Here is a 21,521-nt window from a genome sequence, read left to right on the forward strand (position 1 = left end):
TGCTTCGTGCCAAATCATTCAATAATCTGATTGGACAGCGGTGGCATTGCTAAACGATGTCGTCAGTTTATCACGCACAGACCAGTGCGTCATCATCAACCTAGGCAACATTGATTCAAATTACAAAAGCAAACAAAGCAGATGCAAAGAATTAGAGTTTGCAAGTGAATATCTAGCAGTTCTATCTTTATTGTGTTTCACGTTATTTACTGGTTATTGCAATGCACTAGACACATTAGTGTCCGCCATGAAGCAAGACTGCCAACCATGGGCGTAGATTTAGGGGGGGACGCTAGGTACTAGTCCCCACCAATATTTTAAGATGACAAAATTGTCCCCACCAATATTTTACCAAACTCCATTGTGCTGTAATTTGGATCGATTCCGAAAAAATATTTTGCACAATATATTTGCAAAACTCATTTGTATTATTGTTCGTCGCCCAGAAAAGTGAAAAATACATTTTCAAGTTATCCAATGCGCCCTCGAGCCTGCGAGACAAGATGATGTAATTTAATTGGTTGAAGTGGCAGTCAGAAACACTTCGTGAATCTTGACTTGCAGAAAGAAAGCTGTCAGTAGTCTGACACGATAAACTACTAAATACGCCAGGAAATAATAAAGCCTCATATTAGTATTTCATTTGGTCTCAGCATTGATATTTTTTACCCTTTTGTGCTTTGTAGACTTGGATAGTAATATGGCTATCCCTGTAATCTCGACCAATGTCAGCAGTCAACTAAGCATGGTTAGTGTCTGTATTAAATTGATGAATTACTGTGCAGGAAAAACAGCACTCTGAAGCTACAGATGTAGAGCAGGTTGGTGATGAATCAGCATCAGGGGTTCAGGTGAGAAGTTGAATTTGTCCATTTTGGTAAAGATTGCATTAAATTGCTGTTTTTAAGGGATGTTTAGACAATGTCACCCATGAATGTTATCATTCACACTTATACTTGTAGGTAGTAAAAAGGTGCTATAAATTGGGATTCCCAAATATAAATAATTATTTCATTGCTCAGAAGTCCAGTACAGATGATGTAGGCCTAGTACAGCTACATAAAACCTAAACCAATTACCTACATATACATTTTTTTTATTGGGGGGGGGGGGGGGGGGTTCAGTGTCCCTACCAAAGCTGAGACCAAACCTACGCCTATGCAGCCAACCAGACCATGATCTCAGCCACTTTCTGTGCGAGAGAGATTCCTGGTCCATTAGCAGACCAAACACAGTGGCAGAGCAATACGCTTGGACTGTTCTGGAAATATATGTTGTTTGAGTTGTCTGTGCCAGAAACGGGTTTGCTGGATAGTTGATTTATAGCTGAGGATGAATTTGATGCCCATAGAAGGATAGGACAGGCTGGTGCAAAGAGGGAAAGAATTCAGACGTTGGAGAGTGCACAAGCACACACGCACACCAATGATCTTACTCATGAAATCAGCCGAGCACACTAACGTACAGTTATGTAGCAGCCATAGCTACCATAAAAGCCTGCACATAAAGCTAACTGTAGTATTTCCCACTGTCTTAAAATTGGTGTGCCATCTCTCTCTCTCTTTCTATCCCTCTCTCTCTCTACCTTTCTATCCCTCTCTTTCCCTGTTCTTTTCAAAAATCATCTTCTGTAGCTCTAGTGTGCGCGTGGGTGTACAAGGTCGTACCAGACAGAAAGAGCGTGGGTTTCAATTAAAAGATCATTGAGTCAGTGGAAAGATGGAAAGGAGGAGGGAGAGAAAGAAGGAGAGAGGAGGGAGGACACTGACGACAGACCTACTGGATCATTCTCAACCAACACAGTCAACAGGTATGATGACACTGCTTTTCATCTCTTCATACAGATCAATACATTGCATTGATTATTGAAGTTTATGTTGGCTACCATTGTGGGAAATTGTATTTTTTGTGAGTTTTGAATAGTTTCATTTGACAGATACTGTTTTTTGCTTTTATTTGCTCAATTATGATCAGGCTAGTTTACAGTCCCTGTGGACTATTTTCACTGCACAAATATGGACCTGGGGCTAAGATAAACTTGAATTTCGACTGACTCAACAGATGGAAAAGGGATATATGTGATGCTTTGAATCAGATCTTGAAGATGGCAGTTATTAGCACATATTGGCAGCAAGAGGCTTAAAATGTTGTGTCGGTTTTGTTGTTTATCAGATTAGATATAACCTTTCTAAAGTATTGTTCCATCAGAGAGACCACAACTCACAGGAGTGGAGAAACATCCATGACAGTAAATAGATAGTGATTTGAGCTCAGACGGGAAGTATTTTATAGGGTATTTGTTTTGTCTTGCTGCAGCTGCCCTGGTAGAAGATGCCCCTCCTGAAGGAAGGCAGGAAAAGAGCAGAGGACATCTCAGCTGTGTACGAGCTGAGAGAGAAGCTGGGAGAGTGAGTGGGGCTTTCCAGGCTTATATACTGACATCGGTGATCAAAGATTAATTAATTAAGAGAGCAATTAATCAATACTCAATCTGTGGATTTCTCTTAAATCAAAGTTGATAATTCATGATGAGGATGTTGATCAGTGGGAAGGCATCAAGAAGGATCATAGTGCTGTGAATGGAGGGTGTGTTGTGTACGGTGTACAGTATACTTTGTGTGTGTGTGCACTTACCCTTTCTGCTGTGTGTGTTGTAGGGGATCTTTCTCTGAGGTGAGGGTTGGTCAGCATCGACGCACCCACAGACGTGTAGCAGTCAAATGCATCCGCAAGAGGGCGCTCAAGGGCAAGGAGGCCATGCTGGAGAACGAGATTAACGTGCTGCGCAGGTTAGAGGAGTGTAACATAATCAGACTAGTGATACATACTACCGTAATTGGTAACCCTCAGATGCCTTAAAAAGCCTAAATCCTTGAACTAAGACTTTGGACTAAATTGGACCTCTTTGGTAGTGTGGTGTTGTGGGATCTCTCACAATATAACATGCGATATTAAGTGGACCATGTGTATTTTATGTCTATCAGGATCAACCACACCAACATAGTGTCCCTGGAAGAGACCTTTGAGACGTCTACAAAGCTCTACCTTGTCATGACTCTGTAAGCAGAATTCCCATTCCAAAACACATTATGATACTAGTATTCCTTTGAATAGCTACAACACAACCGGTGAAAACGTAGTCACCGTTTATAGGAATTTTGCATTTGATGAACACAAAACGAGAGTAGTTTGGCCATGTTCCAGTTTACAAATGCAAAACCCCCTTTCATGTGCAGAGTGACAGGGGGAGAACTACTGGATCGCATCCTAGAGAGAGGCAGCTACACAGAGAAGGATGCCAGCCGGGTCATCCAGCAGGTGCTACAGGCTGTTCAATACCTGCACCAGCTGGGCATCGTTCACAGAGACCTCAAGGTAGGCACAGTAGCATGAGGAGCTGAAGGTAGCTGTTACACTTCAACTGTCCCTTTGGGAAATCCTTTCAAAGCCCTTACAGATGAATGATGTCTGTAGCTGTCAGCAGATGTTGATATACTACATTAAGTATATACTGTGTTATGTTGTGTAGGATGTGTGATGCGTTATGAACTGTCTTCCCCCAAGCCTGAGAATCTGCTGTTTGAGACTCCCGCAGCAGACTCCAAGATCGTCATCAGTGACTTCGGCCTGTCCAAGATGGAGGACCAGGGAGTGCTGTCTACCGCTTGTGGGACCCCCGCTTACGTGGGTAAGCAGCCCCGTTCCTACCTCATCATCTCATTTATTATGACGTGAATTAAGAAATATGCTCCATTGATAAAGCTTGGTTTTGTTTGAATATGATGCATGCGTGGCGTTGTGTTCCTGTGCTGTTCTCAGCCCCAGAGTTACTGCAGCAGAAGTCCTATGGTAAAGAGGTGGATCTGTGGGCCTTGGGAGTCATCACCTACATACTGTATGTCCCCCAGCTAGCACCCACCCTGTGTGTTCTACTCTATCACAGTTAGTGGATGGCTTAGGTTTAACCCTGAAATACATGAACGCCTAGACATGTTGTGTATGGTGTTGCTAATACTGTACATACTCGTGTGCTGTGGTGTCATTTGACAACATGCGTAGTTGTAGTATGTGCGTAGTTCATCTGCAGTTGGGTTGAGTTGTGTTCATGTGTGGTGGTCAGGTTGTGTGGGTACCCTCCCTTCTATGATGAGAACGACTCCCACCTCTACCGACAGATCATCAAGGCTGAGTACGAGTTTGACTCTCCTTACTGGGACCAGATCTCCATCTCAGGTACCAGAGTGATGGAGGGAGGGAAGGATGTCTGTATGGACAATCTCTGATGTTCTGGGTACACCAAAGATGAAATATCTTGAAATTGTAGAGAAGAATAAGGCAAAGAAAGTTCAGGTTACATTCATCAAACAGACCTTCAGTTTGCAACAATACATCCTCTGTAAGCATAGCAGAGCAAGTAACCTTTACGCTGAGAATGTACAGCGTGTTCAAATTACCCCACTTGTATCCTCGCCTGTTTCTACAGCAAAAGACTTCATCCCCCACTTGCTGCAGAAGGAGCCTGAGAGGAGATACAACTGTGAGAGGGCCTTGAGGCATCCTTGGTGAGTCCACAAATAGAGCCGAGGCCTGTTGTATAACTGCTTTCCAGTCTCCACTCTGAGACCTTTTCTAAAGCTTATCGAACGTCACATGTATGTTACAAAGACAGGTCGCGTTTTAAAGTTAACCATATTTGCAGTAGTACTCATAGTTGTAATAGCAGATCTGGTGGGAACAGGAAGGTGACCTCCTGCCTGTCTGTGCTCAGGATCTCGGGTGGAGCAGCCCTGGAGAAAAACATTCACGAGTCAGTCAGCGAGCAGATCCAGAAAAACTTTGCCAAGAGCCAATGGAAGGTTTGTTTGCTTCCTGCTGTCTGATCAATGCCAATGTCTACTAGCTGAACATTAAACATTCAGCGTTCATAAAAGCACTGCAGTTATGTTTGTGTGTGTTTCTCCGTGTCTCTGGGTCTATATATGTCTATGTATGTATATATTTGTGTGTCTATTTGTGTGTGTGTTTCTGCGTGTCTGTGCGTCCATGCTTTGTGTGTGTGTGTGTGTGTGTGTCTGCACATGTGTATATCTGTGTGTGTGTGTGTGTGTGTGTGTCTGCACATGTGTATATCTGTGTGTGTGTGTGTGTGTCTGCACATGTGTATATCTGTGTGTGTGTGTGTGTGTGTGTGTGTGGGCATCCCAGAGAGCCTTTAATGCCACAATGGTGGTGCGTCACCTCAGCAAGAAGACCCAGGCAGCAGGAGAGGCGGGGGAGACGAGGCGGGCGGGGGAGACGAGGCTGGCGGGGGAGGAAGGGACAAAGTCCAAGGATGCACAGCAAGGTAAGAAACATGGGAGAACTAAAGTGCGAAAACTGCTCCTCCACCATTACTAAAATCTTCAGGTCTACTGCAGACAGAGACACAATTATTTGTCATGGCTATAACTAATCCTGATCTTGGTTCTGCTACCTCACCTCAACGTAACCATATTGTCGGCTTAGGGTTAAGGTCAGCTGTTTTCCTAAACATAATTTTTGAATTTAGGGTTAGGGTTACACTTAGGGATAGGGTTATGGCTATAACTCAGGAATGTGCACAGGAGAAAGAGCCTAAAAGAGCTTTTTTTTGTGGCTGTGTCAATACGATAAGCCCATCATTAGGAAAGTTAAATCAAATAAAATTGCGATATCATCCAGTTCTGTGTTAATTTATTTTGCCATCATAACGTCAGTGTTGCCCTATACCCTCGGTCACATGACATTGTTTGTATTCTCACGCCGGTGCACTGCGAGTGAAGGAGAGGGAAAACCCCACACGTGACTTTTTGAAGTAATGGAGATAATGTTACATTTACATTTAGTAGACGCTCTTATCCAGAGCGACTTGCAGTAAGTATAGGGACATTCCCCCGAGGCAAGTAGGGTGAAGTGCCTTGCCCAAGGACACAACGTCATTTGGCACGGCCGGGAATCGAACTGGCAACATTCAGATTACGAGGCCGATCCCCTAACCGCTCAGCCACCTGATTCCTTATGTTGAGCTTGTATGAGAAAGAAAGTGACTGCGGTGGGGGGGATTTTTTTCATGTTAGAGCAATAGCCCCTCCAAATGTCTGTGCACGTCCTTGCACAGATGTGTGTGTCACGGTCGGGTATTTGTCTTGTGAGCATGTTTGTGTGTGTGTGAGAGAGAGTTTGTGCCTCAGAAGATTGACCTCCTGACTGTGGTTTCTTCTCCCTCTCTAGCCGACAAGTCCTAAACACCAACCAGACAGGGACCAGAACAAGGCCCAACCTCCCCACACCACCACAGAGGGCTCCAGGAGGCTCAAGGACCCAACCCCGCCCTCTTGATCCTCGCCACGACCCTATTCTTAACCGTTATCTGCTTTAGTGATCAGAGTCCTGTGTGATTCTGGTGGCCTTTATTTCAGTGTTGTATGTAAATATATTTGTAGTATAATTCAATGTAATTTAATCGGTTATAAAGATACATATTTGTTTTTCTTGCAGCTTCATGTAAGAAGTAGTTGTCTATGGCATGTTGCAGTACCTATTGCTGCACCAATAGAATCAAGTTTGCTGTTCTACCTTTGGGCTATTTATGAATGTAACGTTGTTGTGGAGGTACTAATGACCAATGTGATCCCAACATAACCAGAATGTGTGTCAATTTAAATTGTTGTGTGTGCCACCATAGCACTTAAAGGTGTGAATCAGCATAAGATAATGCGCATATATTATTTACATCATCATGCAGTATTTTATGATTATAAAGATCTTGTAATTGATTATCCTTTACAAATTGCAGAGCAAGATGCTAGAAAGCCCAGCAGAGGGCGATATTGGTCATTATAAGACTGTTACCTGTTTTTCTCATCCGATGTTGAGTCAAGCAGAATGACTAGCCTACAGGGATCTCAGACGGCGAGACAAACTACTCTAAATGGGCTGAACTGTCACCACACAGTATACAGAGTTGTTTTTAAGTAAATTATGTCTCTTGTGTTTGGCCTTTTGTGTTTGAAAAATGTTGGAAAACTATGTTGAAGACAGTGCTGTGTTTTCAGTTAATTCAATAAAGAATTCAATATATACAGTCTGAATTTGGATTGTTCAGCAAAGATTTGTATCATCAACCATTAATTATGAACAGACATTATTGGATTGGAAATGTTCAAGCTTTCCAAGATGTACTCAGGATGGAGATCACCACAGAGGGCCTCCAGAGACCTGAGAAGCTGCAACATCTCAGATCATTACAAGATTGCTCTCCAGCAGGGTGGAGGACCGGGTTTCCACTTATTTATGCACTGCATTAGATGACCAGGGCATGGATTAACACGTTTTAAAATGCTAAAGAATCAATTAATAGATTAAAGATAATGTGAATGTACTTCTATTATCCGTCTCTTTTACCATCCTGTCTCCATTTCTCTCCTACTATCTTCCCTTCTGTCTCTCTCTCCCTCGGTTACTGTCTCTGTCTCTCTCTTTCTGTCTCTTTCACTTCTTGAGTATGTCTGGTGTTGCTCGTAAAAACATCAACATCTATAAACCAAAAAGGCAGGCAGGCAGACCGGCAGGCACCCAGGCAGATAGGCAAGCAGGCAGGCAAGCAGGCAGGCACTCATGTGGAAGCTATTTAGCGACCCGAGCACCCAAGCAATTACATATTAAACCACTTTAAAAGGTATAGCAGCGAAAAGGCCACTTTTACTGTTGTCAAGATGCTCTAAGGCAGAAGGATGAAGGTAGAAGCCTGATTGGGTGACTCAAAAGTCTCCGTGACCAATAACAGAGTAAGTCAGCCAGTCAGATTATTGTAAATGTGCCGAAGTGTGTGTGTATATGTGTGTGTGAGAGGGTGTGTTTGTGTGTGTGTGACAGAGAGAGAGAGAGAGAGAGAGAGAGAGAGAGAGAGAGAGAGAGAGAGAGAGAGAGAGAGAGAGAGAGAGAGAGAGAAAATATGAGAGAGAGAGAAAATATGAGAGTGAGAGAGCTAGCTGTGCCACGGTGGCTAATGCAGGAATAAATAACTCATGCAGGAGGTTTTAATCAGTCAGTCTGGTGGTGGGGATGACGGGGATGACGGGGATGACGGGGATGAGGTCTGGCAGGTCCTGTATGGAACGTACAGGCCGGACCTGCTTAAGCAGACAGCTTGCTGCCACAGGACCTTTACACCTTCACAAAACTGGATCACTTTCCTGTAAGGTCATGCTAATGTGTTTGAAAGAAAAAAAAGAAGGAGAAAGATTGAGGAAGAAAGATGAGAGAGATAGTTTGTGTGTGTGTGTGTGTGCATGCGTGTGTGTGTGTGTGTGCAGACCTTGTACATGCCGAACCAGACTCTCCATCCCTCATGTCTAGTACACAGAGAACAGCTTACTGTGTGATCCTATGATCTGCTGGAGGTGCCAAATGCAAATGACTGTAATGGAGTCACTGACACGATACAGTTATCCACCACACACACACACACACACACAGACACACACACACACACACACATGCTTGACTACATGTTCGAAACCTGCTCCAAGTTCCACACTGTTACAGAAGTGTGTTTACAGCTAGCTTGGCTCATCTCCATAACCCAATCTGCCTCCCATCTGGACCAACTCATTTTAATTAAGCCAGTAATTACAAGAAAAAATTCAGAGGCCTAATCATTTAAATTTAGTAATTTCAGTTTGTTCTTGACGTCAGATGACAATGCCCAGTGCTTCTTCACTCAGGTGAGCACCCACAAACATATTCCACCCCCCCACACACTCAAGCACACACACACAAACACTCACACAAACAAGTCCACATACACTCAAACTGTTCACCCACATAAACACACATACGCAAGAACTTGCACACACACACACACACACACACACACCTCACTGACAGTCCTCCACCTCAGTCTGCAGCTTGCGGCATTCTCTGACACGCAGCCTCTCCCCTGCCGTCTCCTACGCCTCGCTGCCTCCCGCCCTGCCAGATGTGAGCTGAGACAACTGAGGAAGGACAGGAACACTCCTGGAGAGGCAGCGAGACAGAGAGACAGGAAAGAGAGGTAGGAGAGAGAGGCAGTCAGGAGACAGTACAAGTGGTGTGCCTGTGAATCTGGACTGGTAGAGCATGGCTCCAACACCGCTAGGGTCATGGTTTGGACACCCCTTGGGTCATCCACAACCACAAGTGTATCCATACTCTGGCTCAGTGTTGCTTCATATTACAGTCAAACCTGTGAGACGAGAGCCTCAGATTAGAATCCAGACACAGATTTTATGTCATCTGTGAGAGAGGTTGGATGCAGGGCAGAGGGTCTGCTGGTTCTATGTTCCACCTCTCTACTCTGTGTTTATCAGCGTCAGCTCTCCTCTAAAGGATTAAAATGCATGCAAAGTCCTTGCTTGCTCCAGAGTTATCTGAACAAGCCCCTCAGAATCTCTCCATCCTGGAATATAGTAGATATGGATTATTTTTGGAGTGGATAAGGAGGATCTAGAATTGCCACATGGATTTTACCCAGACAATCCACACCTTTGCATGCAACAGGATCTTTCAACCATTCCAAACCCACCCCATAAAAACACAATTAACATTCACAGGCAGTAGCTATGTGCTTTTGTTATGCTACACACACATGCTAGCAACATGCCATTCACATACAGTATGTAGTGTAGCGGTGAAGCACACACGGTCACTCTGAGAAGAGCCCAAGCTCACTAAAACGTCACAGAGAGAGAGAGATCTCTCTGAGGAGAAATCGATTGCCAGTAGAGTGAGTGAAAGCCAGGTTGTCTCACCTGGCATTTCTCCCCGTCACACCCAACAACACACACACAGTCACACACCTCAGAACGGGCCCTGCCAGTCTACCCCCACCCCCCTCTCCCCCCTCCCACCCCAACCTACCCCTTATCAGTGGCATGCAGGCCCTCTGCTTGGCTAAGCGCTGGCAGTTCAAATTGGGGGTAATGTCTGTCTCTTTGTGAGGGGGGGCCGATCACATCGCACGGATAAAGAGATTATGGAAATCCAGTGGTGGGGTAGAAAACAGCTCCTAGGGAGCAGAGAGGAGAGATGACACACTGTCACACACAAACACACACTCACACACACACACACACACACTCACACACACACACACACACACACATCGATTCCATGAACTGAAGAGGACAGATGACAAACTGCCACACACACTCATAAGAAGACAAGAGATATTGAGTGTTGTATTACAGCTGGCACCACAGACCACTCAAACAATGCAGAAACCTGAGCAACTAACTTTCCTCAAGCTAAGGTTTCAGAGCCAGAAAACAGTCTTGATGAAGAAAGATGTCTCTTGTCATCTCCCAGGAGTGGTACAATAATATCTGTGTATTATATATGATAATATCATACAGGGCTAAATCCATTATTGATGGTGAGTGTATTCAAATGAAGGTTGATTCAGCTTAGTCTGTATTCATGAGCAATCTGGGTCATTATCCAATAATTCACACCAAGATCTTGGACAGGCGAGGATGACGATGGCGATGATGAAGATGATGAATTCCATTTCTTCCCAATTAGCTGTGGTTCTGGCCCATGGGTCGGGAACAGGAGATTAGCGGGAATGTAATTTCAGAGGGCAAGCCAGTGTGTCTGCGCTTGACACCAGCGCATGTGTGTGTGTGTGTGTGTGTGTGAGAGAGAGAAAGAGAGAGAAATAGAGACTGTGCTTGTGTGTGTATTCCTGTTGATAAGTGTGTGTGTGGGACAGTGCAACCACCATGAGTGTGTGTGTGGAGTAGACCTCCACAGGAAGGTACATCCTTTAGACCAGTCTGATAATAAGGCCATTACTCAGAGGTGTGCAGAGAGGAAATAGCTGTTCAGGTCTCTGGATCACCTTCATAAGGACAGGGAGAGTCAGGTGACTGCTTCCTCCCTGCAGCACAGCCAGGGTCTGTCTGTCTGTGCCTGGGTCTGTACTGAGGACCTGTCTGTCTGTGCCTGGGGCTTAACTGAGGACCTGTCTGTCTGTGCCTGGGGCTTAACTGAGGACCTGTCTGTCTGTGCCTGGGTCTGTACTGAGAACCTGTTTGTCTGTGCCTGGGTCTGTACTGAGAACCTGTCTGTCTGTGCCTGGGGCTAAACTGAGGACCTGTCTGTCTGTGCCTGGGTCTGTACAGAGAACCTGTCTGTCTGTGCCTGGGGCTGTACTGAGGACCTGTCTGTCTGTGCCTGGGTCTGTACTGAGGACCTGTCTGTCTGTGCCTGGGGCTGTACTGAGGACCTGTCTGTCTGTGACTTGGTCTGTACTGAGGACGACGGTGTCTATGTAGAAATAATACATAACATCTCTGTAGGTACATTACCAGTACACATATATTAGAGAACCAAATACAGATATCCCCATTCATCTAATTCAGAGTATTAATCCTTTAAGAGTGAAGAGCAGTTTGACATTAGCATACAAATGACAAATGAAGCATAGGAAGTATGTGTATGCATGTGTGCGCGCTTGTGTGTGAGTCTGTGTGAGAAGGAGAGAGAGAAAGATAAAGAGAGATACCGTGGAGGTGGGGGCTAGAGAGACAGAAAGAGAGAGACACAACGCAAGCATGCAAGAGAGACGCTTGCTTGGCAGACATGTAAAAGCCTGACCTATTCAGAGGGATCATTTGCACAGATCTGTCATGTCTTGACGGAACACTAAGAACATTCATTTAAGACCTTTCGTCTTTTCTGTGTGGTTAAAGAGAGAGAGAGAAGCGAGACGGGAGAAAGGAGAGAGAGAGAGAGAGAGAGAGAGAGAGAGAGAGAGAGAGGGAGACAGGGGATCCACCATAGCAGGGGATTAGGAGACGAGAGGCCTTTGATGCTTTCAATTATTACTGAGAGTTTATGAAGAGAAGGGCGGGTGGTGGAAGGATGGAGGGATGCACAGGAGGGAGGAAGGAGGAGGGGGGGCATCAAAGCAAGCAGGCGATTAGCGCCCTTCTCAATCTAGGTAGGCGGCAGGATAATCAGGAAGGTGTCACCCTAACATCATGTTCACTGTCCAATCCCTGACTGGGGGGTGTCAGGCTGGAGGCTGGGTTTTAATAAACGAGGATATGACATCAGCTTTGTCCCCTTTCTGAAGGATGAGGGGTTAATACCAGAAGTTGGTAGAAATACTATTTCAAGTCCTTACAAGCAGGGCCATTAGCACCCACCCACCCGCCAAATGCGGGTAGAATTCGGCTGTGGCGGGTAAAGCAGTTGGTCTTACTAGCCACTTTCGCGAGTGGAATTCTATATCTCTCTCTCTATATATATTTTTTTGTAGCAGGGCTGCCAACTCTCACGGATTTCAACCAATACACACGCTCTCACGCCACACATTGTATTTCTCACGCTGAGAAGGAAACGACCAAGTAGTTCTGGTAACGTTGTAACCAGTAATGGACGAGGCGCAGATACACTGAGTGAAGCAACCATATGTCTATGGAAGCAACTCAAGCTGACTACGCGCGAACACGGAACACCCATGAAATCTCGTCTTGGGGCTGGGTTGGGTTGCGCAGCAAAATTTTGGTTGGCGCTGTCGCGGGGTGGAACGGGAGACGGAGGGTTTCGACGCACCGGTTGCTAATCAGCCTGAGGGGGGCTGGAGATACTTGTTTTTACTAAATAATAAAATATATTTTTGTACGTCGGCCTCTACTAGTCTTCTGTGTTGCCTTGTGCCAAGATCTAAACCCTGCACGGGTGGAGCCGGGTTCACTGTAACTGTGACAGCCCCACCAAATCTCCAAAAAGAGTTTGCAACCCTGTTGTAGGCTAGTTTTCTCAAAACACATCTAAAATAATAAACCCATTGCAGGGTTTTCAAGCCTCACGCATTGACCGTGAGACACACGCATTTCAACATTCATTCTCACTTCCACACATACACAAACATACAATATAAGATAAACATTTGTTTGTCGGACATTTGGGAATCGGAATTGATTAGACAAAAATAATGATGTTGTTTATAAATATTTAAGTTGACAAAGTTTTGCTTGTGGGTTTTTTTCAGTTTAGTTTATATATTTTGTACATATACATTTTATGTGATCTTGATTTGGGTGTTGACAATGATCATTTACATGTGAAAGGAAACTAGTTATTCAAGTAAATTGTAGCAAACCGTATAGTCAACTTTAATCAAATAAAACATAATTTCCCAACAACAAAATTGTGGCTAATGAAATTACTGAGTGGCTAGTAACTTTGGAAAACCACTAACCACAGTGGCTGGTGAGCAAAAATGTTAATGTCAAGCGCTGCTTACAAGACTTAAAACATTTTCAGGAACTTGCCTGCCTTTGCCTTGAACCTTTCGGATTTGTTTTTTTGGAAGAAGGAATAAGCCACTGTGCCATTCAGGAATAATAATCCCTCGCTCCCTCCCTCCCTCCCTCCCTCCCTCCCTCCCTCCCTCCCTCCCTCCCTCCCTCCCTCCCTCCCTCCCTCCCTCCCTCCCTCCCTCCCTCCCTCCCTCCCTCCCTCCGTCCGTCCGTCCGTCCCTCCCTCCCTCCCTCCCCAATACCCCACCTATCATACATCTTCCTTTCTCCTTTTTCTTCAGGAGGCTCAATAACAATCACACTATCCATTCCCCATTACCATTTTCATTTCACATCATCTTTACCAGTAAAATAGACTACACCTTAACTCCATCCTCCAGGGTAACTAGAGCTTTATATCCTAACCATCCCAGTCTCTCCAACCCTCCATCCTCCTGGACATTCACAGTCATCTCTCCAGGAGCTGAAGAGACATTTTAAGCTTCCCCTTCTGAGAGAATAAAGGGTTCATAAAGGCTCCACTCTATTCAACTAAGGAACACACCATCAACCCTGCAGTCAATCTCCCAGTTTTTATTTATGACTCAATATGAACTTTTTGGGGGCTCCTCTCCTTTGCTCTTGTACCCAGCTGTGTTGTCCACTAGCCTCCTACCCTTCCTCATTCCCTCCTCCCCTCCATGTCTTCCTTCTCCCCGCTCTGTTTACCTCCTGTGTTTTCTATCTTGTTTCCTGTCCCTTCTCCTCCACATACTGTATTGTGCCCTGATAATCATTGTCAGTGTTTTTGATGTAATCTAAGTCAATATGATCAAGAAGTCTGCATGATATTATAAATCTTAAACTGAGGGAGAATTGTAATGATTTATTCGTCCATACTGTTAAAAGCCCTTCATTGATGAATGAGAGTGATCTGATGCCCAGACACAGAAGACATGGTTATCAGAGCATACACACGCTCGATGATATTCATCACCTTGGTGCACAAGGCCATACAGAGCAGCAGTTAGTCTCCTTCTGGTTTGTGGTCCACAGCAAAGATCTTTGGCAAGGATATCTAAATAATCTTCCAACTTTTAAGTTATTTTTAGCTTAAAATATCCTTTGTGTATCTGAATTCATTTCCTTTCCAGACTGCTCCAACAAAACAACCTCTACTTTAACTTCAACACAGGACTGAACCTTTTAGTCATGAATTAATCATCAAGTGACCATGTGACCCACTCTTAAGGCTATGAATCATGCAGAGCCTCTCCTTGTTTCCACGTGGTCGCTAGGCCCTGAAAGGCCCAATGTGATTGGCTACTGTACTCACTGCCATCGTTCTACTACTGTAGCCACCTCTGAATATTACATGAGGAGGTATGGATGGTGACTCACCGGCTGTCAGTCCAGATCATAGATGATTGACCTTTTTAAAAAGGTCCGTAGGTTCATCCTTGCTCATCAATTACTGATCAGCTGCTTATCATTGTTTCATCATTTCTGGACCATCATTCAAAACAGACCACAGCAGCAATCTACTCTGTTGGACATTTAAAGGGGAAGGCTACATGAATGAACATTAAGCCTCACTTATGAAGGCTTGGTTACGCCTTTAAAGTTGTAGTTTGTCAAAAGAACCCCCTCTACCCTCACTCTGTAGGGTGCTTGTGGTAATTAAATGTGAGGTGTGTGTTTGTGTGTGTGTGTATGTGTGAGTGCGTGCGAGTGTACCGTATGTGCATGTGGTCCCAGTTACTGATTAGTCTGTTCCTTCTTAGCTCTGTGGTTGGTAGATATCTCATTAGCTTGGTGGCAGCAAGCCCGTCAGTCTGCAGGGGTTCCTATGGGTTCTCCAGGGTTCTCCAGTGTTCGGCTGTGCCACCTGTACTTCCATTGATACTCTGTTCAAATGGACTAGGATGAGGAGGCTGGAACGGTCTCCCTCCTCCGGGTCCTGGCTCAGCGGTTCCACCGTGACAGAACTGGGAGAACGATAAGGATTCCTGAAGGCTGCAGAATTCCTTTAACAGCACCAGAGCCTGGATACAGTGTTCCTTCATCTGTGTCCAACAGGGGGGAGGGAGAGGGAGAGAGGGAGAGAGAGAGAAGGAGAGAGGGAGGGAAAGAGGGATAAGGAGGTGGAGAGAAAGAAAGAAAAATACAGGAAGGGAGGGGGAAATAGAGAGAGGTAGCTAGAAAGGCCTCCCTGTAGACAATCTCTCTGCCAATGTTTTGGAGGTTAAGGCTGTTCTGCCAATAATAGAACTACTCAGTTTATTTACTGGCATTCAAAGCCTGAGAGCTTCTCTCCAACATGAATATCAACACACAAATCTACAGTAGGTTCAGTTAACAAGAAGAAGGTCACACTCATGCATGTGCAGCCAACACAAGCGGCAATTATTTCATCTTCCATGATACTTGTATAATACTTACTTCTACATGCAGATGTGGGTCGCCCTAAAGCACAATGTCATCTGGACGTTAGTGGTTAAGGACACCTGGGCTAGGAGAGCTGGATCCAGGACCGCATGCTGTAGAGAACTCTTAATAAGAGGCATGCACAAGCAAGGCCTGCAGCATCATCATTTACTGCCCGTTTCTCCAGTAATAACCTCATCCGGTCAATAAGATGAAATGCTGATTAAATTCGCCTCCTTTATTCAAATTGATTGAGAATACTTCATGGGAGATCCCTTTTTAAAAGGCTATTACCTAATGGGCTGCTGTAGCCCTGTCCATAGGAGCAACATGACTGTGCAGAGCTGTGAACACATGTCTTTATTCTGAAGAGAGTGAAAGAGGCAGCCCCCCAGTGTCTCCAGTCCTCTGCTGTTTTCCTGCTCAGCTGGGCAGGTCCTCATTAATCACTTAGTCAATAGAGGACAGACACACACACACACACACACACAGCGACTGAAACCTGAACCAGATCAATAAAATGCAAAATATTCCAAGTGGTCTGCCCATATAGGTTGGGTGTGAGTGTATGTGTGTGTGGTTAGAACTGTTTGTTTATACGTGTGTTTTTGCGTTGTGTACATGCACGTGCGTGGCTGAGCACCGAAGAGTCTGATTGGGGGAGGCATCTTTTTAATTCCTTTGAGTGCCCTAGGAGGGCTGTCTCGAGGCCGAGGATTGGGATTAAATTATTACGTTATTAGATTCTTTCAGTGGCGGCGACAGAAAGATGCATTCTCGAACTCCCCGCCACCCCGCCCCCTGCCCCCCTCCATGACAGCTAGCTGGGGCCTTAGACTCTCACTTGGCTAAGTGGAACAGACACCAGAGCAGGGGGCCATTCTTCTACTGTGACCCCCAGGAACCTAGCCTCCCTCACCAGTCCAGCCGCTCCCCCGCCACAGAGCCCTGCTCACGTAGCCTGGCCCAGGGTGCCCAGGACTGGATGGAGGGAGGGAGGGAGGGGGGTTGAGTCGCAGGGAGGATGGAAGGAGGGAGAGATGGAGGGGTAGAGACAAATTCTCTCGTCCTGTCTAACAGATTATACAGCAGATAGATGATTTGGTCTCAGTAATTGTGCGGAGCCGCTCTGATGCATTATGAATGAGACAGACAGGTCCAGGTTAAACTCACTCAGGTGCCCTAGTAGAACACAAGTCAGGTGACTGGACTTCTCCTCTCTCTCGTGCCTGAGCCTACTATTCAAGGATCTTTAAAAACAGATTTAACCTGTACTTACTTCTTTAATAAGAGCTCATTCTTATTTACAACGCTGGCCTGTCAAAATGATTGAACACTCTTTCCTCTGCATATAATGTTTCCTTCACAGATTGGCATGCTACCTAATTGTCGTAAGTGGATGATTCTTTCAGTGTGTAGGCCTGTTTGTTCTCTCTCTCGTTAGCAGACCCTGGTTCCTCAGTCATGCTCTTCCGGGTGTTTCTCTTAATCTACAGAGATCTGTCTCCAGCTTGTTGTTGTTTTTCTATCATTAGGCCTTCTCTCTCCTGGGCTCTGGGACATGGACAGGGGGCCTCTTACCCAGTGTGACATGGATTGAAATAACACCATTGATATCCTGGGATTAGACCAGCCCCAACCACCCAGAAACCACCAAGGTGCTGTTTATGGAATGGAAGAAGACCCTCTTGGGATTGGTCTAAACCTTGCTGCGGCAGGCTGGACCGGAGAGACCAGACAGGTTTACTGTGATTCACTGCGAGCAGTGCTGTTGTATGGGGATGGATATGAACCTCCTGGTGTTTACTGCATCAGACAGCGCTATCCCCAAACTCTCGTCTGGAGCTTCCCTTTCAACTGGAGAAGTTATAGAGAGAGGCTCCTCACTTGCACAAAACCCCAGCACTGCTGTAGGTGAGTGTCTGCATCACGGTGTGTGTGTGTGCGTGTGTGAGATGAGAGGGGCAGTGTGTGCTTGTGTGTGCAGTTATTTGGTGTTTTTGCAGCCACACATTTCAGCTCCCACCAGGATTGAGAGTACTCTCTTAATGAGCCTACTACCCCCCCCTGCCTCCTCACCCCCCCAGTGTAGGCATTACTTATTTATACCCCCCCCAACCAACACCTCCTCTCCCCATCCTATCCCCTCCCGAGGCATCTGCTTTCTGCTGCCTGTTTCCCCTCTTTCTCTCTAATCCCTCGCTCTTGTCTGGGGGAGGCTCCAGGAGCTGCTCTTCCGCTCTTGTTTCTTCTCTCTCTTTCTACCCCAGTCTCTTTTTTCTCCCCCCCCCCGTCACATCTCCCATACCCCCCTCCACCTCCCCCCCCCCCTCCACACTCTCTCTCTATTTATCCCTCCTCTGAAGTTGCATCTTCTCGCACATCAATATTCATGAATGTGTTCCTCTTCTTCTCATCCAAACATCCATCTGGGGAGCCAGAGAGCAGCTGAGAAGATGTCTCTGACTCAGAGACATGCTGCTCATGGTCTAGCTGGAGCTGTCTGGCCATACCTGACCCATGAGTCACACGAGGAGGGCCGATGGACACCGACATAGGTTAAGCCTGGTTTGAAGTCAAACACGCAGGTCTATGGAGATTCCCCTCTGAAAGACGTCCTGGTCTCGGCCTCGTTCTTCTACGTCTCTGTGTGTGTGTGCTGTGCGTGCGCTGGTGGATTTCTGGGACCGTCAGTGGCCAAGCTTGGTTCATGACAGTGAGATCATCCAGAACTAGGTCTGTCTCATCGACATCTCGGTTCTGGGTGAAGTTTGGAGAGACGATAGTGAGAGCGCACAGGACCGGAGCAGATACATGTGTTCTGTAATGACAAGAGAACGAGACCTACGACAGAGAACTAATACTTCATATATAAATAGCTATTCAAACAATGCTCCTAATTAATTCTTGGAAGGAGCATCTGTGTGGGCATGTGGGTCTAATGATCTGGTTGCCAGGTTTGTTTACATTCCAACGTGTTATGTTCAACAACTTTGATCCACGGCCCTAATTAGTAACTATGACTGTTTCTAAAACACACCTCTGCATACAGTATGTCTAACCCAGGTGCACACCCATACCCACACACACATACAGCTCCAATAAATCTAAATATGGAAATCACATCTCTCTGATCTGAAACCAATAGCTGGAGGTGTTGATGGATTTAAACCTGGATGGGAGGAAAAGAAGAAAGCCTTAATCTGCCCTTCTTGATGATCATCTCAGAGATTGGGGAGATTAACTAATCCTCAAAATAGATGCATAAATTTGGAGGCTATGCTGAAATGGATCCTGTTTGAGTACTCCAAACATGCGCTCAAAGCACGACATAGCTGACACCATTATGGTCATGTGACTTGTAAAGGAGGAAAGGAGATTGTAATTGTGGAGCCTTTGAAGAGAGCCATGGGCGTGTATACAGTAACAGTTGTGATGCAACTTTCCGACTAACTGGATTGAGGTTACATTCTCCTTCCTGTCAGTGTCAGCCCTTACAAGGAAGGAAGAGACCATGTTTTTCATACCTACTCCATTTTTGGGCATCATAACTACTGTATTTAACACCTGTGTGAGTTTATTGGAATTCAAACACAGAATATGACGCTTAAGAGAAACAAATGGGCCTCACAGTAGGAGTTACAGCATCATCCACATAGTTTAATTAGCAAAACAAAACACCATGCTTGTCGTTTCCACATTAAGTTAGAATCCGTTCTGTCCAAACCCCCTCCCTCCGACTGAGTAAAAAAAAGTGCAAATATATACAAAACACTTCATCGCAGCCAGCTTTTATAGGACTCTTCACTACCACTCCTTCAAACAAACAGAAAAGAAAATGTAAAAACCGAAAAACAATAATTTAAAAAGAAAACATTTTAAACAAATAATTATACAAAATATATTTATATATTTATATTGAATTAAGGACTTGGCAGAGCATCCATCAGTCAGTCAGTCAGTCACAGAGCTACTATCTCTCCCGACAACAAAGTTAACAATAAAATCCATATATCTTTGAAGCTGTAAACAAGTTTGTTACGTTTAAAATCGATTAAAACATTTGGGATAAAACAGACAAAAAAGACCAACAAATAAATTAGAATCAATTTATCTGAGACAAATGTTTTATAACTAGAACACTGACTGAAATGTAGTATATGGATCTCTAAAACGGACGGTTTGTTCTTCTACAGTATCTACTTTAGAAACACCACGAGTAAAGCACTCTCTCTCCTTGCCTCTTTTTTAATGCTCTTTGCTGTTTTTACAACAATATAAAACCAGACACGGGGTCTGAAGTGGCTCTGAATCCTACCACTACTTCTCTCTCTCTCCCTCCCCCCCTCTCCTTTTTTGTCCTCCTCTCCTCCACCTACAGGCCTCCTCCACTCCCACCACCCTCCTCTCCTCTCTTATGTCCCCTGTCCTGTCCTGTCTCTTCACTAGTTTACAAGTCACACACGGCAGTATAAGCAACTGGACTTTGGGTATGAGTCTGACCCCCCCCCCTCCCCTACAGGAACCCTGACACCTGGCTTCCTGCTGCCCCATTCAGCCCCCAGAGCTGAAGGCAGAGCAGTGTCTCCGTCTGAATCCCGAGTCTCCACGGACACGCTGCTGCCATATCTCAACCTTATGAAGTGAGCGGCTCCCTGGTTCAGATTTATGACAAGTGTTAATTTTGGAGAGTGGTGTTGTCAGGGCGGAGATGTTAGTAGAACACCTGTAGGACTGCTGAGCGTGCAGCGCAGGCCAGCCTAGCTGGCAGTTACGTCTGAGTCAGGCCTTTACACCCTACATATACACGCACACACGCGCTCGCAACTCTAACACGCACACACCTCGGATTCTCCCCTGATGCTCAAACCAAACTCCCTCCTCCTCCTGCCATCCCCCCCCCCCCCACACACAGCTTCATTAGAGCACCTCCACTCCTCAGGGTTTTGAGGTTCCAAGGCCAAACATGAAATGGATCGGCCGCTTAATCTAAAGCGTGGATCTTCCACACGAACAGAAATAGTCTCTCTCATCCTGCCCACTCCCCCTGCCCCCTCCCCTTGCTGTTGATTGGTTATGTGCTGGGTAGAGTTGAGATGTGAAAAGCTAACCAGCTGACCACGCCGCCACTCCATCTACTTCCTGTACATCTGAATGGCCGCTGGCCACAGTCAGCCAAGCCAGCACCTCCAGGGTTAACGACCGCTGCATTCACTCACAAGCAGTCAACTGGGTTTGGGTCTGATCTTTCAGAAGTTAGAAGAAAGAAAAAAACGACAAAAAAAAGAACAAGTGATAGAGAGACAGTGAGAACTTTTCCCCCTTTGACCTGTCTCTGCCTGCCACTCTCATGTTACTTTATACTCTGACGATCACAAGGCAATGGAATGGTCTAGAAGCACACAATCACGATGGCATGATGGTGACAGACATCTGTCACAGAGAGGTACATGAGGAGGAGTTGCAACGAGTGACCTCCCTTTTCGTTCGGTCATGGATCAACCAGATCCATGTTTCTATAAGGTTCATCGAATCTCAATGGTTCCTTGTCGATCTCGCCTACTGTGTTTAGAACCAACTCCTGTTCCCTCAATCGCTCGTTACTAAGGTAACGACCGAGCCTCCGGAGTTTTTCATTGTTGCAACTCCTCGTCCAGCACCTCTGTGGTCTCTGAAGGCGCTGTGTGTCCAGCTGGGCTCCAGAGGAGCAGGACGCGTCTGGCCTGTCTGGCTGCCACTGCTCCAGACCCGGGACACGACCCAACCCCCCGGTCAGAGAAGCTG

At 45.6% G+C, this 21,521-nt stretch overlaps 1 protein-coding gene across 1 annotated transcript; it reads left to right on the forward strand.

Moving 5' to 3' along the window:
• The first annotated feature begins 2,331 nt into the window (after positions 1–2,331).
• On the forward strand, positions 2,332–6,306 carry pnck (pregnancy up-regulated nonubiquitous CaM kinase). Its single transcript, XM_067240094.1, has 11 exons — positions 2,332–2,408; positions 2,658–2,789; positions 2,985–3,059; positions 3,237–3,375; positions 3,565–3,688; positions 3,820–3,895; positions 4,121–4,233; positions 4,484–4,562; positions 4,769–4,856; positions 5,206–5,344; positions 6,250–6,306. Exons 1-11 carry the CDS (start codon positions 2,332–2,334, stop codon positions 6,261–6,263), a joined length of 1,056 nt encoding a protein of 351 aa, XP_067096195.1. The 3' UTR covers positions 6,264–6,306.
• The last annotated feature ends 15,215 nt before the right edge of the window (positions 6,307–21,521 follow it).

This window comes from Osmerus mordax, chromosome 7, assembly GCF_038355195.1.
Source record: "Osmerus mordax isolate fOsmMor3 chromosome 7, fOsmMor3.pri, whole genome shotgun sequence".
Taxonomy (NCBI): Eukaryota; Metazoa; Chordata; class Actinopteri; order Osmeriformes; family Osmeridae; genus Osmerus; species Osmerus mordax.